The following is a 16,419-nucleotide window of genomic DNA, read 5'->3' on the forward strand; positions in this document are numbered from 1 at the left end:
TTTATAATAATATTTTTTGTTATCATTATTGTTATTATTCAACTTTTTTAAATTATTAACTTTTTATATTTAGGTTTATTTGTTTTTCGAAATTTTAAACTTAATTTCTTCTTCTTCTCCTTCTTCTTATTATTAGATTTGCTTGCTAAAAATTGTCTTCAAATAGAAAGAAGTGTGACGATTAATATGTGTGTGCTGATAAATACAATGATGCCTGTGTTTGTTTGTTTGTTTGAAAGTTTATTTCAATGATTTAGTTATAATTCATTCATTTATTTGCTTTGTTCGCTCGTTCATTTGTTCGTTCGTTCGTACATTCGTTCAACCATTAATATTTTCCTTGTTCATTTGAAATCAATTGAAGATTATGTGTATGAATATAAATGTGTGTGCGTGTGTGCGTGTGTGTGTGCGCGCGCGCGCGCGTGTGTGTGTGTGTGGTGTAGTAACTATATATTAAATGTTTTTTACTCTGTAGTTTTCAATGTCTTCTTATTTTGTACTTTGACATTTCGAACGTATTTTACAAAATATTCATTCGTTCGTTCATTCATTCATTCATTCGTTCGTTCATTCATTCACTCAATCAGTCATGTTTCAAACAATTTTAAATAATTTCAAAGATGTTTTTTAGATAAAAATATTATCTTAAATATTTACAACACCCCCCCCCCCACACACACAACACACACACAAATATATATATATATATATATATATATATATATTTATATATATATATATCTCGTCGGTTGGACATAGAGATTTGCAAATATATAGATAGATATATATTTTTTTTAAATGTGAAAAAATAGAATGTTCAACACTTTCAATTAATCATTTGAAGATGAGTAAGGTTTGTTGTCTGTCTGTGTGAATGAATAAATGTACGTGCGTGTGTTTATATCTGTGTGTGTGTGTGTGTGTGTGTGTGTGTATGTGCGCGTGTGTGTGTATGTTTATATGTGCTTAGCTTGTACAATTTCACAGTTTTACTGAAATGTTGGAAAGTTTTTCAAAACAATTTCATTTTTTCATCCATGCACACTATCTCAAGGCTTATTTGATATTAAACATTATTACAGATTTTAAATATGTGTGTATGTGTGTGTGTTTGAGTGTGTGGGAGAGAGAGAGAGAAAAAGAGAAAGAGAGAGAGAAAGCGAATGAGTGAATGTGTGGTGTAATTTAATATGGCACATAGTCTTGTAATAGAAGTATTTTTTGTAGTAAGAATAATAATGTTGTTGTTATGAACATGTACCCCAGATATGCAATCTTTTCCATTTGATGTCATCACCATCATCATCAGCGTTCAATCATCACCATCATCATCAGCGTTCAATCATCACCATCATCATCAGCGTTCAATCATCATCATCATCATCAGCGTTCAATCATCACCATCATCATCAGCGTTCAATCATCACCATCATCATCAGCGTTCAATCATCATCATCATCATCATCTGCGTCATCATCATCATCATCACCTTTAACATTATAACCATTATGAACATCGTCGTCGTCATCATCGTCGTTACCTATATACAGTATTGAATTATTGATCTAATGTTTTTCGGTTGTTTGTTGGATTGATTAAAATAAAGAAATGAATGAACGAACGAACGAACGAACGATCGGACGAACAAATAACTAGTTGATTGAATATTTAACTGTTTGATTGGTTGATTGGTTGATTGGTTGATTGATTGATTGATTGATTGATTGATTGATTGATTGATTGATTGATTGATTGATTGATTGATTGATTGATTGATTGATTGATTGATTGATTGATTGATTGATTGATTGATTGATTGATTGATTGATTGATTGATTGATTGATTGATTGATTGATTGATTGAGAATTTCCTTCAGATTTCACCGACTATTCATCTGTGCAAGACCGCGCGAATATTTTAGTAAGGTTTCATATGATCATTTTAAATATTATAATTATTGTAATATTATTTTTATAAATATTAATAGCTTTTTATTCCCACTGCTTTTATAATTAATGTTAAAATATGTTGCTTACAATTCTTAAAAGTTTGCTAGCAACTTTAATTATAAATGTCGTTATAAACTAATTAATATTTGCTTCTGTTATGTTTGTGACGTAATAATATTAAGAAAAAATATAATTATGAAAATAATATTAATAATAATAAATATATTATTATTATTGTTGTTGTTATTTCTTTTGTCTATGGCTAAAACGTTTGTTTGGTTTTTGGCGTTTAAGTTGTGGAATTTGTTTTTATCATCATCATCATCATCGTCGTCGTTATCATCATCATCATCATCATCGTCGTCGTTATCATCATCATCATCATCGTCGTCGTTATCATCATCATCATCATCGTCGTCGTTATCATCATCATCATCATCGTCGTCGTTATCATCATCATCATCATCATCATCATCGACTTGCAATTTTCATCCTACCAGTAGCATAAATCAATAACCTCAGATATGTACATTCAAAAATTGATGTATAAATGTACAGTACATGCATATGTACACATACTCACTCACACACACAAACATGACTCCATCAACAAAGCAAACTTCTCAACGCTGTTGGTGTTTCATAAATTTTGGTCGACTTTTCTAACATAAATAAATAAATATTAAATGTTTGTATTATTATTATTTTGTATTTACTCCCTCTTTTTTTTCTCTCTTTCTATAATATATATATATATATATATATATATATATATATATAACACACACACACACACACACACATATATATATATATATATATATATATATATATATATATATATATATATGATGTATTTATACCAGAGATGCACCGAATATTGAATTTGGTCGAATAGCCGAATAGTTGATCCGCTATTCAGCCGGAGCCGAGTTAGAAAAACTTGAAGTTTTGAAAAATATTTTATGTTTTAGGATAAAAATCAATCAAGGTAATGGGAGAAGCGGGAAGAGGGGGATTTGTACCTATCCAACAACCCTCCATCGAGATAATGTCCAACCTCTTGTTCAAATTCAGATCTTTCAACAGCTATGATGGCCAGAATAAATTGTGCGCCAACAATAAAATCAACAACAACAATTATTGTTCTTGAATCCAGATAAGTGATGGCTTAAACGAAAATTGCAATTCTATTCGGCTATTCGATCAGGCCATTCGAATATTCGGAGCCTCTCTGGTTTCTATGCGTATTACCCACGTGCTTCTAAAACTTTTAATGTATTAATATTTTTATTCATGTTTTTTGATGGACTAAACAAGGTTAAATAATTTGTTGTTTGCAGATTATAATAATGAAACGTTAATCAAAAAATAAGTAAACGGATGAGTAATTTAATTAAGAAATGAGTTAATTAAACTGTTAATTAACTAATTAGCGAGAGAGAGAGAGAGAGAGAGAGAGAGGTAGAAGAAAGAAAATGAGATAAATTGAAACAACACAACTCCTAAAGAACAAAACTTTTAAAAAACTTTTTAAACGAATGAGTCTGGCGCAAAAAAACATCAGCATAAATCATATTGTACACATTTGTTATGTACGTTTGTGTTTGTCTGCGTGTCTGTGTGTGTGTGTGTGTGAAGAATGTTGTGTGTACACACACACACACACGCACACACACACACACACACACACACAAACATTATCATTTCAAATGTTATAAATCTTTGTACAGTGTGACCTCACTGATGATATAAAAATGAATCTAAGAGATTCTTTTCACTTCGAAAGAAGAGGATCTGCTTTCTTTTTATTTGAAATTAATGTCATATACGAACTGTTGCTCGGTAAGTAGATCTAACAACAAATGGATGATCCTGTCTACAAACAACATGCCTGTCTAGCCTACACGCAGTGCGCACCAAAGTTGTAATGTTGAACGGTGGGACTTTCTAGCCTGATTTCAAAGAAACTTCGCAATTAACAACTTTATATAAACGTACATTCACTCACACATATTAAATATATACATACGTAAGCTGGTTTGTGATTGTGTGCCCATGTGAGTGCGTGTCAAAGTTTCATCACGATGACGAGACGAGAAGAAGACGAAGCGAGGCATTTGCGTGGGTTACATCTTGCTATCGTTCAGTTACGTAATGCCTGCTACCTCTCTACAACACTTTCTCAATCACATTTTATTTCCATGTTTAAAATTTAAACGAGTGCAAGTGCTGGATTGGAAATTTAATCGTGAATCTCAAATATTATTTCCTTTCTTTATAAAAAGCTGACTGCCTACAAGATATATCATCTTGTAGGCAGTCAGCATTCATCTAAGCTTGAAATAATGTAAATAATGAACTTCTATTCTATGTCGTTAATAAAATTGCCTATTTGGAAAAAGCAACTTTAATAAAAAATTGTTAACTTAAAAATTTAAAATTTTCATAAAAGCGATTAAATTTTGAAAAATTTCATTTGGAATCGTCTTCATGTTCTTGATACAACTGGATTGTTTATTTTTATAACACGATCTCTGTTTAGAAGGGGTGTTTGAGCAGCGAGTTCAACTCTTACGTAAACAATGAACGCTATTTTAAGTTATTTGCAGATCCAAAAAAGTTTACAATAACCTGACGGTGACGTTCTACGTGAAGAGAATGATTACGTAGTGAGTCGCAATAGTACCATACAAGATAGCCTGGTCAAAAATGAAACACTGTCATACCAACAAACGAACGAACGAACGTACGAACGAACAAAATGAAGGGCATCACCATCTGAAGCATGATCACCTGGTTAGTTAGGCACCGCAAACAACATTCAACAAACTTTGAACTCTGAACCCTCTCCCCTAAATAGTAACAGTTATTTTTGAATTCAAACATCTCGTGGTTCGTAAATGAACTTATTGCAAGATATGATGATGCCACCGACAAATCATTCAATCCTACTGACACTCCAGCGGAAAACAACTGACACCATCTCCCTGTCTATAACTTCAAGATAATAGGCATAACAAGCGCTGCTACTGAGAGCAAGAAACTCATTATACATATTACCTAGCTTAACTTGGAACACACAAACACACAGACAACAAGATACACGCAGACATATAAAATCATTCCGTCTAATAATTATATAAATGATTTATTAAGATAAACACTCCTGCTAAAAATACTTTAGCAAACGCTGTTAACATGAGCCAGCCTATAACACGCATAGGTAGAGAGACAGACAGAGACAGGGAGAATAGAAATTAAATTTATGACAATAAAAAACTAGCAAACTAAAAAAACCACTACTATGTACTGTGCTGACTTATAAACTGAACGAATCACAAATAAAAAATCCTCATTCAATACGTTTATAAATTCAACTCAGACCTCCATTTGGGGTATATTAATTTGTGATTTCACATACACATTATATAACAAAATATGAAAAATAGTAAATAAATAAATTACACACGAATAAATGGCATATATCTTATAACCAACGTTCTACATTGGGTAAAATATTCAAATTTAATACTATAAATTAAACAGGCCTTTGAGTTAGCTTCTTTTCGTAAGAAACGAGACGAGAACAAAAAACGGATCAATTTATTTCTGACAAATGAACAAAAATCTTCTGCAACTTGCATCATACACATAATATATATCTATAGATGACGTGAGGTGGTCGGAAACAGATCGAATCAACCAGAAACAATTCCTAGATTAATTAACTGAACAATTAAGTAATTAACTGACCATTCAGTTATTCAATTGATCTACATCAGCATCGTCATTTACATTAAAAAATATTCATTCACATATATACATATATACTTACAAATATATTCTCTATTCGATTCTAATTGTGTAATTAATAAATCGTTAATAATAATAATATTAACAACAAATGTAATATATATATATATATATATATATATATATTATTATTAACAAATCAATAACAAATTAAAAATAACTGACGACAAAAGCATCAACAATAATAATAATAAATCAAACAGACCAACCAATCAAAATTATTAATCTTGTTTATTTAAATAAAAAACACACAAGAAAACGAACACACACGCACGCACACACTATACTGTGTATTGAACAAAGATGTTTTAAAAGTTCATCATAGCTACCAATCAATTAATCGTCCTAATAGAAGGTAAAATGGGAAGGAGGATGACCTGACGTCACATCAGAACACCTCCCACCTTACCACTTTTCAACATAACTCTCATCACGTTACAGGGTCAGGGTTAGAGATAGAAATAAATTCAACCAAAGAAAGCCTAAGATGAGAATTTTAAAACGTTTGAGACAAATGAAAAAAAACTGAAAGAGACTGAATTAATGATGTTGTTTTTCATATTGGCACCATTTAGTTGGAGTTATCAACATTAATGTCTTTCTTGTTATTGGTCCAAAACAGTTCGCATGTTCATGCACCAGTAACAATCACATTTAATTCAATCAACCACTCAATCAATTCATCTGAATGAACTTATAAAAAAGCAACACAATTTTCCATCAAAATAATATTCTAAAGAAAACATTAAACAATTTAACAAAACAAGTGAAGAAAAATGAATTACAAAAATTATTATCTCTTATTAACAAGTCTATTTGACAATCGTCAATCAATCAATACATTCGCAATCCATTTACATCAGACATCACTACGTACGTACAATGCAACACATCAGGTTAAATCATAACAATGCTATGATGAAAAGATGACGATGATGATGTTTACAATTGTGACAATGGTGATGATGATTAAAGAGATGATGGTTAAGATGAAAAGGATTAAGAAAATAGTTAAAAGGAAGATGATGATTGAGGAGAAGATGATTGAAATAATGACAAAAAAGATGCAGATAGTTATAATTCATCTTTGGGCACTTCCTCTTCCTCTTCCTCACCATCCAGTCCGTCACCATGCTCAACATCTTCAGCTTCCTGCAGAATCATCAACATCATTATCATTATTATTATATTGCAAGTTATAAAGGAAAGAAATCATACAGGTTAAAAAAAACTAAATAAATGATCATCAACATCCACCCGCCAACCTACCATCAGAAAAGTTCAACATGCCTTGCATAATGGTCATTCAGTCAATCATCATTACTTCTTACTTAAAATTTACTATTTTATCAAGAAAATTCTCACATAATGTTATACTTGACACCTACCTAGCCGACCATTCGCCCACAACAAAACAAGCAAGCAAGCAAGCAGATTGACACTAACAGATTCAGCAGGACCAGCTCCATCCTTGCCACCAGATTCCAAGAATTTTGTAAATGCAGCCAGAGTTCGCTCGCCATTGTAATCAACAACTTTGTCACTATCTTTTGGGAAGAACTTGAGAGTCGGGAATCCCTGAATTTTGATGTCTTCCAATTCGTTGGCAGTTGAATCCATCTTTGCAATGATGATGTCCTTGTGGTCCTTGAACTTCTCTGCAAGTTCCTCCCAGATGGGGGCCAGTTGTTTACAGTGACCACACCATGGAGCATCTGGTTATTCGTTGTTAAGCGTTTGTCCAGTTGTCCATGTTTATACAATACATGTATGCAGGTTTGATTTTAACTGCAGTTGTCACGCAAACACACGCAAACAGAAACTTACAAAATTCAACAAAGACATCCTTAGACTTGTCCTTGGCAACCTGGTCAAAGTTCTTCCCCACCAAGACCTTCACTGGCTTGTTATCCCAATCTTCTGGGATCTCCTCTGAGTTCAAGTGTGCCTGCAGATGTGTGAGTGTGTCTGTGTGCGTGTGTGAGAGTGCTTGTGTATGTGTGTTGCAGTCTACTTGGTGTGGGCATAGCATAGTATATTACATAACATTACAGAATTTGAAAAAATCAATAAATCAGCTAACAACCTTCCTCTTCTTCTCAAGGACCTCATCAACAAATGTCTTAATGCTATCGAACTTGATGTCAGATGTGTCTGGTTTGAACTTGGACATGCCCTCATCGGTCAGCGTGATGTACCTGTATGTTGGGCAGTCCTCAACTTTCAAGTTAAAGAACTCCAAAATCCTCAGGTTCTCGTCCTCATCAATGTTTATGTAAATAAACAACACCTGCCAAATTAATTCATTATTCCATCACTTAAAGAAAATAGAGAAAAATGAGAAACAAAAGAGGAAATGGAAAGAAAAGAAGGAGACGCACCTTGCCTTTGTACTCCGGAGCCAACTTGGCAAAAACATCCAAATGTTCACTGAAAGCATCGGATTTCTTTGAGATGAAGAGGAGATTGTGGTTCTTGACATCACCACCAAACACAGATGGAGCTATCTCTTGTGTAAACTCAATCACTAAAGGCAGACGATTTCCCTTGATAAACTCTTTCAATGATTCAACCGTTACACCCTCTGCCAAATCAGTGCGACCTTCATCAAACTGGAGATATAGAAATTAATTTGTGAGTGTGTGAGATGAATGAAAATCAGGAAACTAATTAGGATTAAAATAAAAATCCAACTTTCTTAAATAGGACAATGGAATCTTTTTCAACTTTGTACTCTTTGAAGATGCTCTCATCAGAACATGATCCAAATGGAAGGTCGTCGATCGATGCAGCCACTTCACTGAATGCTTTTGCCATCTCTGATTCAGCATCCTGAGGTACATATCATCAAACAAAATGTTCCCACTGCTTCTTACTAATTATCAATTTTGAAATAATGCATTGAATTTGATCAGCCAACCTTGAAGAATCCCAGGAGAACAACATCTCCCTTCTCAATGAATGCCTTTGCAGTATCAACATCTTCCAATGCAACTACAGTTGGACCAGTTTTCTTCTTCAACCAGGCCACGATCTCTGAGGCAGTCCTTCCTCCACTGTAATCGACGGGCTTGCCGCTTCTGAAGAATTTTAAAGTAGGGTACCCCCTAACTTGGAACCTTTCTCCCAATTCAGTTTCTTCAGTTGCATCAATTTTGGCCAATTTAATTTCAGAATTATCGTCATTTAATAATTTAGCTGCCTTCACATATTCAGGAGCAAGTGCTTTGCAGTGTCCACACCATGGTGCATCTGCACACAAAAGTTATTAAAACACTTCTTAATGACCACTTTTTTTTCAATGTTTACGAAAAATTATAAATTCAATGTAATTTTTTAGCCACATTTTGATTTGATAACACCAGACTAAAAAACATGGCGGTAAGATTGTTAGGATGCACTCAAATTCAAAATAAGACAAAGAGAAACGAGAGATGAGGAAAGCAATGATGATAGATAAAAAAAATGAATCATTGTTGCAATCAACAAAAAAACATTACTACTGACAGAACTCGGCGAGGACATATTGGTACTTTTCGATGGCCCTATCGAAGGAATCCTTCGTGAGGACCAGCACGCCTTCGTCCTCTTTGAATTCTTCAGCGAAGGCCCCAACCAACACAATCACTAAAATTAGGCAAACTCTAGCAAACATATTAAAACTTTTAAACACTGTTTCAGGTTAAAATTATAACTTTACAATGTGAATTTGGAGTTAAATTTTTATTTTTTGACAATCTGAATAACTTAAAAAGGCGAGTTAGAGGAGGAAATGAGAATTAAATTGTAAAATTTGTCCGACGTAACGTGGCAATTTAAAGCCTCGTCACAACTCAACTCGACGCCTTGAAGTATTCATGCGCGTGCGTGTTCAATTTTCATTGGTTAATATTTCAATGGCTACGTGTTATTAATCTCAATGCATTTCAACCAAACATTTATCATCATTTTCATCACAAAGTCATCGTTTTGCTCATCTAATTAGTTAATAATATCTATATTATTGTCATATTTTTGTGTAATGCCTCTAATTACATTCAGAAATGATTAAATGAGGAAGTTTTGTTTGCTCTAATAGTGTTTGATCAGTCGCATAGCTTATTGATTACTTTGAAATATAAATAATAAATGAATAATTGTAAATATTCATCATTGTATTTATATAATAGATTATTTCATTTATATTATCATAGATTATTTTACTTGAATACGCCGTCGTAATGCATTCTTTTCATAAAAAGATGACTAAACTTCACAATACAATTCAATGAAGTAGCATGCATGTAGAATAAAAAGTGAAAATTCTCAAATATGGTAAATAAAAGGTGATTTTTCGATGTAATAATTGCAAAAATCTTCTGCCAAATTCACAATTTACGAGAAAACGTGATGTGCATGTAGTTTAAATGAATTTTATGTAACATTTATGTATGTTTTAGCCGCGTCATGTTAATTTACCACAAATGTTTAAGTGTATAACTCAATATAACACAACTTATGTGTTGTAATTTAATGCCTGACTTTTACACACAACACACACGAAATTTATTGTTGTAAAATTTGAATTCAAATTATATATAAAATCATTATTTAAACAATTTTTTGTTATTTTAGATTTTAATTTGAAACCATTATACTGCTATCCTAACTATTTTCCTGATTTTGCCACTTGTGCTTCTTGTCAGGTGTTTTGATAACTTTAAAAACTGGTATTTTTGGTAATGAAATTAATAACAACAAGAGTGATAATAAAAATGTTAGTAGAAGTCAATTATTGAACGAATTCGTATACGCATAGACCTAATTACGTTACTTATACTCACATGCAAACGCACATACATGCACACATATATCATCGTGATCTAACAACATATCAGAGACGAAACCAACCTTGACATTTAAAAAACTTCTTATTTTTGTAATATCGATAATGATGATGATGATTGTGACCCAACTAACTAAAACACATGTAAAAAAATTATATATATATAGCCAATCAGAAAGTTTAGATTTTAGTTAATTTATATGCATATATATATATATATATATATATATATAAATAATATATATATATATATATATATATATAACATATACATACATATATAACATATACATACATATATATTTGTATATAGTTATTCAGTTGAAAGATATTTTTATTTTAATATTATCCTAACTGCGACGGCCGCTTCCACAAATAATCCCAATTAGCCGGGAAGTTCATTGGCATCTAAATTGGAAAAGAACACGATTACAGCAGTACAGCATTACTTTACTCTTAACTCACACTTACTTTATCTTCAACTGAATGACTCTCCGTATCTTTAGGCAAACATTAACTATTTGTTGTTTGTCATGATATGCCAGACTAGTTTTTCATATTATTTTACTTTTGTTATTGGTAACATGCTTATAAAAATCATATTCAACTCGTACCGACCTGCACATGTTCGATCAATGAGTAACAAATTTCTAGTTCATTTCACCACGCTCTGCAGACACACACATCCGCAAACAATTCAACTATTTTCTATTTCATAGAATCATATATCCAATCTATCGCGGCTCGTAGCTCTCTCGGAGATTTAAACTGCCTGCATGTTCAGAGGAGTGCAACTTTATGGTTTTACAAAGACAACCCAGAAAACTACGCCCCTTTGAATTATGTCAGAAACAAGAAAAATTCGTAGTTAACATTTGAGAAGATGCCACACCTGAAGAAGTGCCGCCATGCCATACGGTCGCCTACGTTTAAAACCTGGCCCACTGGCGGTAATGGCACTGAACGCACGATAAATTTTTATTTTTTAATTGTTTTGAAAGTTATTTTACAAACTTTAAATCGTGAAATTTAACAAAATTTTATGTACATTAAATAAACGTTAGTTAATATGCAATTTTGGCATAATATTTTCTGCTGTTTGTTATGAAACAAGCCATGTTGCTGTCAATTGCACTTGTAAAACCAACAAAGAAACATTTTTATCGAATGTGAAGCGCTACAAAATAATTTAATTAACTTTATTGATTCTATGTGAATTTGGATTTCCGCTTCGCACTGATTTGCTATATATGTGTAGTAATTTTATGTGTTGTAAATAATCGGTGAAAATAAGAAAGATTTCAATATCTCCATCGAACATCGCGAGAAAATAAAAATATGTCGACGAACGAAGAAGAAAATTACGGTGATGAAAATGCCGACTACGAAGCTTCATTTGCTAATTACAACCTGGCCGAACAGGAGGAGTTCGATGAGGCCATCGAAAATCCGGATGTATCGGCGGAGTATGTCGACGGCCAATCAAGTAATGAAAGACAAACAAACGCCGGTGACGAGGAGGAAAACGATTACAACAGTAATAATAATAATAATGAAGAAAATGACAATGAAGAAGAAAATCTCCATTCCAATGATGTTGATCCGATGGAAGTGCCAGAGAACCACAAAGATGATGAAATTGAGAATGAAAGAAAATACGAGAAAGACGAGGATGATGACGACGACGATGATGATAATTCAAACTCGGATGGCCGACGACGCAAAGAAGACCCCCCAACACATCACTATTCGGAACCTATCAAGTATGACAACCAACCCGAAAGTTCTAGCAGTACAGAAAAAATTACAGAGCCTTTACATTCTGCTTCTGCATCAAAACATGATGATGATGAGAGAAAGATTTTTGTAGGAGGTTTGCACTGGGAGACAACAGTCAGTGAGTAATTTTGCTTTTTTAAATATAAATATAATATAATACTAATAATAAAACTTAAATATAAATCTGTTTATGATTTGTAATATATTCATATTATAAATTAATTAATAAAATCTTTTGTTGATGGATCCTGACAGATGATCTAAGAGACTACTTCTCGAAGTTTGGGAAAGTTGTTGATAGCACGTTAAAGACGGACCCAGCAACTGGTAGATCACGAGGATTTGGTTTTGTCCTGTTTGAAAATGTTGAAGCTGTTGATAAAGTAAGAAATCAGTTTGTCGTTTGCTCCACACAAGTTTTCACATTTTAATTTAATTTCACTTTTAATAATTTATTTTCTTCTTTTCCAAAAAGTAAAGGATTTCAGTAAAGAAACATAACGATAACTTTTGGATCTAATGCCTGAAAATTGCTTAAAAATGCTTAACAATAATGTTTGATTACTTACTCACAAGCATATATATTGTTTCCCACCCATGAATTATAGGTTAAATTGGCGTTCCAATGCGTCGTTTGACAATGAAAAATACAAAGATCTTGTTACTTCTATTCTATTGCAGTAGTAACCAAACAATTTCACAAAAGAATTTCCTAATAAAAATTTCTTAAAAATAAATTTTTTTCATTTTTTGAGTTAAAGAATTTTTTAAAATAAGATTTTTTTTTCAAAAATCTCTCTTTAATTCTTTTTTTCATTATGGTTAATTATCACACTGAAAAATACCCAGCAAAAAATCACCCTCCCTCAAAACAACACATTCCTAAACTTTTGTAACCAATCACAAATCAGGTATGTGATGAGAAGTCGCACGTCCTGCAAGGTAAAACTATTGATCCGAAGAGAGCCATGTCTCGTTTGAACAATGTAACAACCAACAATAAGGACCCAGTCAGAAAAATTTTTGTAGGGGGAGTCAGCCCTGATATGCCTGAAGCTGAAATTAGGAGCTACTTTTGTAAATATGGCAAGGTATCTGTGTGTGTTTATGTCTGTGTCTGTGTTTGTGTCTGTTTTGTTGATGTACTGATGTTGCCAATTGTCAGAATCAAAGGGCTAATGACATTTCATTTGACCAATCACATTCCAGATCGAAGAAGTAGAACTCCCATTTGATAGACTAAAGAATCAAAGGAGGGCTTATGTCTTCATCACGTTCGAGTCGGAGAAGATAGCTGAAGAAGCATGTGCACTGCCAAAACAAAAATTAGGAGAGAGAGAAGTTGGTATTGATGATGATTTATTTTTATAATAAAAATATATAATTAATTAAACAAAATTATCCAAATTTATAGTTTAATGATGATCAAATATTTTCCCGACCGACCAGGTTGATGTGAGGAGGGCCACCCCTCGAGCTGAGAACGAGATGAACAGGACCGCTTCAGCTGCTGCTGCTGCTGCTGCTGCGAGAGGTAGAGGTCTGTTTGCTGGTCATTCACTACATTCATTCATTCATTCATGTGTTCTGTTTTTCAACCAATTTGTCATTCATTCAATAAACATTTATTCCTTCTTTCATTCACTCAACGTACATATCTTCAGCCAACAATTAACTTCATTGCCTAATTCAAGCATTATGATTGGTTACTTATATGTTACCACACGAAACAACAGGTGTCTACGATTACAGTGCCTACTACAACTATGCATACCCTGGCTACCCTGGTTATGCCATGCCCCCAGGTTACGATTACAGCAGCTACTATGGACAGGATTGGAGCCAATATAATCAATATGCAGCTGCTACTGCTGCTCACCAATATGCAGCTGCCTACCCAACAGCTGCCTATCCAACGGCTGCGTATCCAGCTGCCGTTGGAACTGTACCTGGAACAGCCGGTACTGCTACTGCAGCTGCTGTGCCTTCTGCTGGTGTTGGCGCTTATGGTGAGTTCTGATTGGTCAATTTGTTAGATGTGGTTTGTTTTGATTGGCTGAGTTGTGCGCAGAGATGTATTTTTGATGGTCAGTTAATTTGGTTAATGTTTTATTATTATTCAGTTGATTTAGTTTGTGTAATTTCGTCGGTCAGTTAGTTTGGTCAGTGTGATGTCATTGGTCAGTTAATTTAGCTTGTATGTAGCTATGTTTGTTTGTTCATGTGCTGCCATTGATTGTTTGTATAATTTTATTGATGATTTAATCACTCAATTTATCTTTGATACATTGCTGGAATAATTAGATAAAATATCAATTAGATGATTGAGTAATTTAGTTTAAATTAATTGATAATTATAATATTTTTTTGTTGAATTGGCCTTCCAGGTTACGACTACAGCAGCTGGTATGGTCAGCAAGATGCTTGTACGTTCATCATTTTCTAATTACGTTTATAATTTGTTAACATTTTTTGTATTTATTCATAATTTTTTTAATTTTATATTTTTGATTCAATTTTAAATAAATAAATAGATAATTTTTGTTTCTTTTCTCAGCTGGCAAAGCCAAGAGAGGACCGACCACACCAGCAACTCCATACCACCCATACAATCGCTAATTTTAGTTAATAATTAATTAATTAATATTATTAATTAATTTTAATTATTAAAAAGTTGTTATTGTATATTATTCATCGTTAGTACTCCATTTTCTTCCATTACTGCTATTACCTATAATAATGACTTAATATTTACATACATTTGTTCGGTTGTGTTGTATATTTGAAGATGAATCGTTTAATTATTTGTGGAGTTTTAATTGAAATGAAAATTTGATTAATATTATTTATTATTAATAAAATTATGGTAATATTATTTTATGATAATAATAACGATGCTACTTACATACGTGAACCAATGGATGACTTCAGATTTGGAGCACTTAATTTGTTTCGCCAACGGTTTATATCGCAGATTTATTTGAAAATTTGATGAAGTGAGTGGATGAATGATGGAAAGAAAGACTGATTGAATGTTGGATGGATGAAAGAGTGACCAATAGAAATAGTTATTGCCTGATATTGGACAGATTTATATTTTCATATGCCATGTAACTCCTAATTAACGCAAAAAAATATTAAAATTGTCACACAAGACTTTGTTTCATTTATATTCTTTTAAAGCCTTTCAAGAAGTAAAAATTTAAAAAAAAAGTTTTTTAAAGTCGAAACTAAAAGAAGACGAATGAGAAAGTTCAGATTTTGATTGCGGGGTGACAATATGGACGAATAGAATTTTAGAATAGACTCAAATCTAAAAGAAATTACTTTTCCTTTTAATTCGATGTACGCATTTTGTTTAATATAGAAATGAGTTTTTTAATTATAAACACAGATGAACGATGACATAAATACACACACAAACACGCAGACACACAAATAGGCGTACGTTCATACAGAGGATTTTTTTCCTTTAGCCTATATATTTCCATTATGCAACCATTAGCATTAACGACCTGTATGGTAAATTGAAAAAATGTATATATATATGTAAATATATATATATACAATTATTTTTAATTTTATATTAAAGAAAATAAATGAACAGACAGATTGAGAGAGAAGAGACACGCCGAAATTCGCTACACGATCATTTTGAAAGGCTGGTTAGCCAAACTGTGCAAATTCTGTTTAAGCCATCCCTTTCTTGGGTTGGGATTTTTAAGGATTCCAGAAAAATAACTGTTAAATATCATTAGCGAGAAGAAGTTAATTTTAGCCATCATATCTGTTGAAATATCCGAATTTGAGCAAGAGATTGAGGATTATCTCGATGAAGAATTGTTTGATTTGATAGACACGAATCGTCTAATGATACTTTCATAGCTTGTTTTCCATTCTAAATAATAATTTTTTTGGGGTTCGGCTTTCGACGTTGAACAGATAATGCCGGATCAACTACTCGACTATTCGGTCTAATTCGCTATTCGGCACATCTCCAATTGAAAGATCGTAGAAGACTAAAAATTTAAAAATATCGTAGAAGG

The 16,419-nt window shown here is 32.6% G+C and overlaps 2 protein-coding genes across 2 annotated transcripts; one reads left to right on the forward strand and one right to left on the reverse strand.

Moving 5' to 3' along the window:
• Positions 1-5,541: 5,541 nt before the first annotated feature.
• HELRODRAFT_104681 (hypothetical protein) lies at positions 5,542-9,595 on the reverse strand. Its single transcript, XM_009012310.1, has 8 exons — positions 9,277-9,595; positions 8,690-9,021; positions 8,464-8,601; positions 8,151-8,381; positions 7,856-8,059; positions 7,597-7,717; positions 7,216-7,484; positions 5,542-6,921 (listed from the first exon to the last, which is right to left on the reverse strand). The coding sequence occupies exons 1-8, from the start codon at positions 9,422-9,424 to the stop codon at positions 6,844-6,846; spliced, it is 1,521 nt and encodes a 506-aa protein (XP_009010558.1). The 5' UTR covers positions 9,425-9,595; the 3' UTR covers positions 5,542-6,843.
• A 2,604-nt stretch (positions 9,596-12,199) lies between these two features.
• On the forward strand, positions 12,200-13,744 carry HELRODRAFT_91486 (hypothetical protein; the record flags this gene model as incomplete). Its single annotated transcript, XM_009012311.1, has 4 exons — positions 12,200-12,491; positions 12,629-12,756; positions 13,285-13,464; positions 13,583-13,744. 4 exons carry the CDS (start codon positions 12,200-12,202, stop codon positions 13,742-13,744), a joined length of 762 nt encoding a protein of 253 aa, XP_009010559.1.
• Between the last annotated feature and the right edge of the window lie 2,675 nt (positions 13,745-16,419).

Source organism: Helobdella robusta (assembly GCF_000326865.2).
Source record: "Helobdella robusta unplaced genomic scaffold HELROscaffold_103, whole genome shotgun sequence".
NCBI classification, from domain to species: domain Eukaryota; kingdom Metazoa; phylum Annelida; class Clitellata; order Rhynchobdellida; family Glossiphoniidae; genus Helobdella; species Helobdella robusta.

Excerpts from the sequence above, each read along its gene's own strand:
- HELRODRAFT_104681 (XM_009012310.1), bottom strand. The coding sequence starts at position 9,424 with ATGTTTGCTAGAGTTTGCCTAATTTTAGTGATTGTGTTGGTTGGGGCC. Across the intron at positions 8,060-8,150 it reads CTCCGGAGTACAAAGGCAAG|GTGTTGTTTATTTACATAAA; the intron begins GTGCGTCTCCTT and ends TTAATTTGGCAG. Across the intron at positions 6,922-7,215 it reads GAGCTGGTCCTGCTGAATCT|GAAGCTGAAGATGTTGAGCA; the intron begins GTTAGTGTCAAT and ends ATGATTCTGCAG.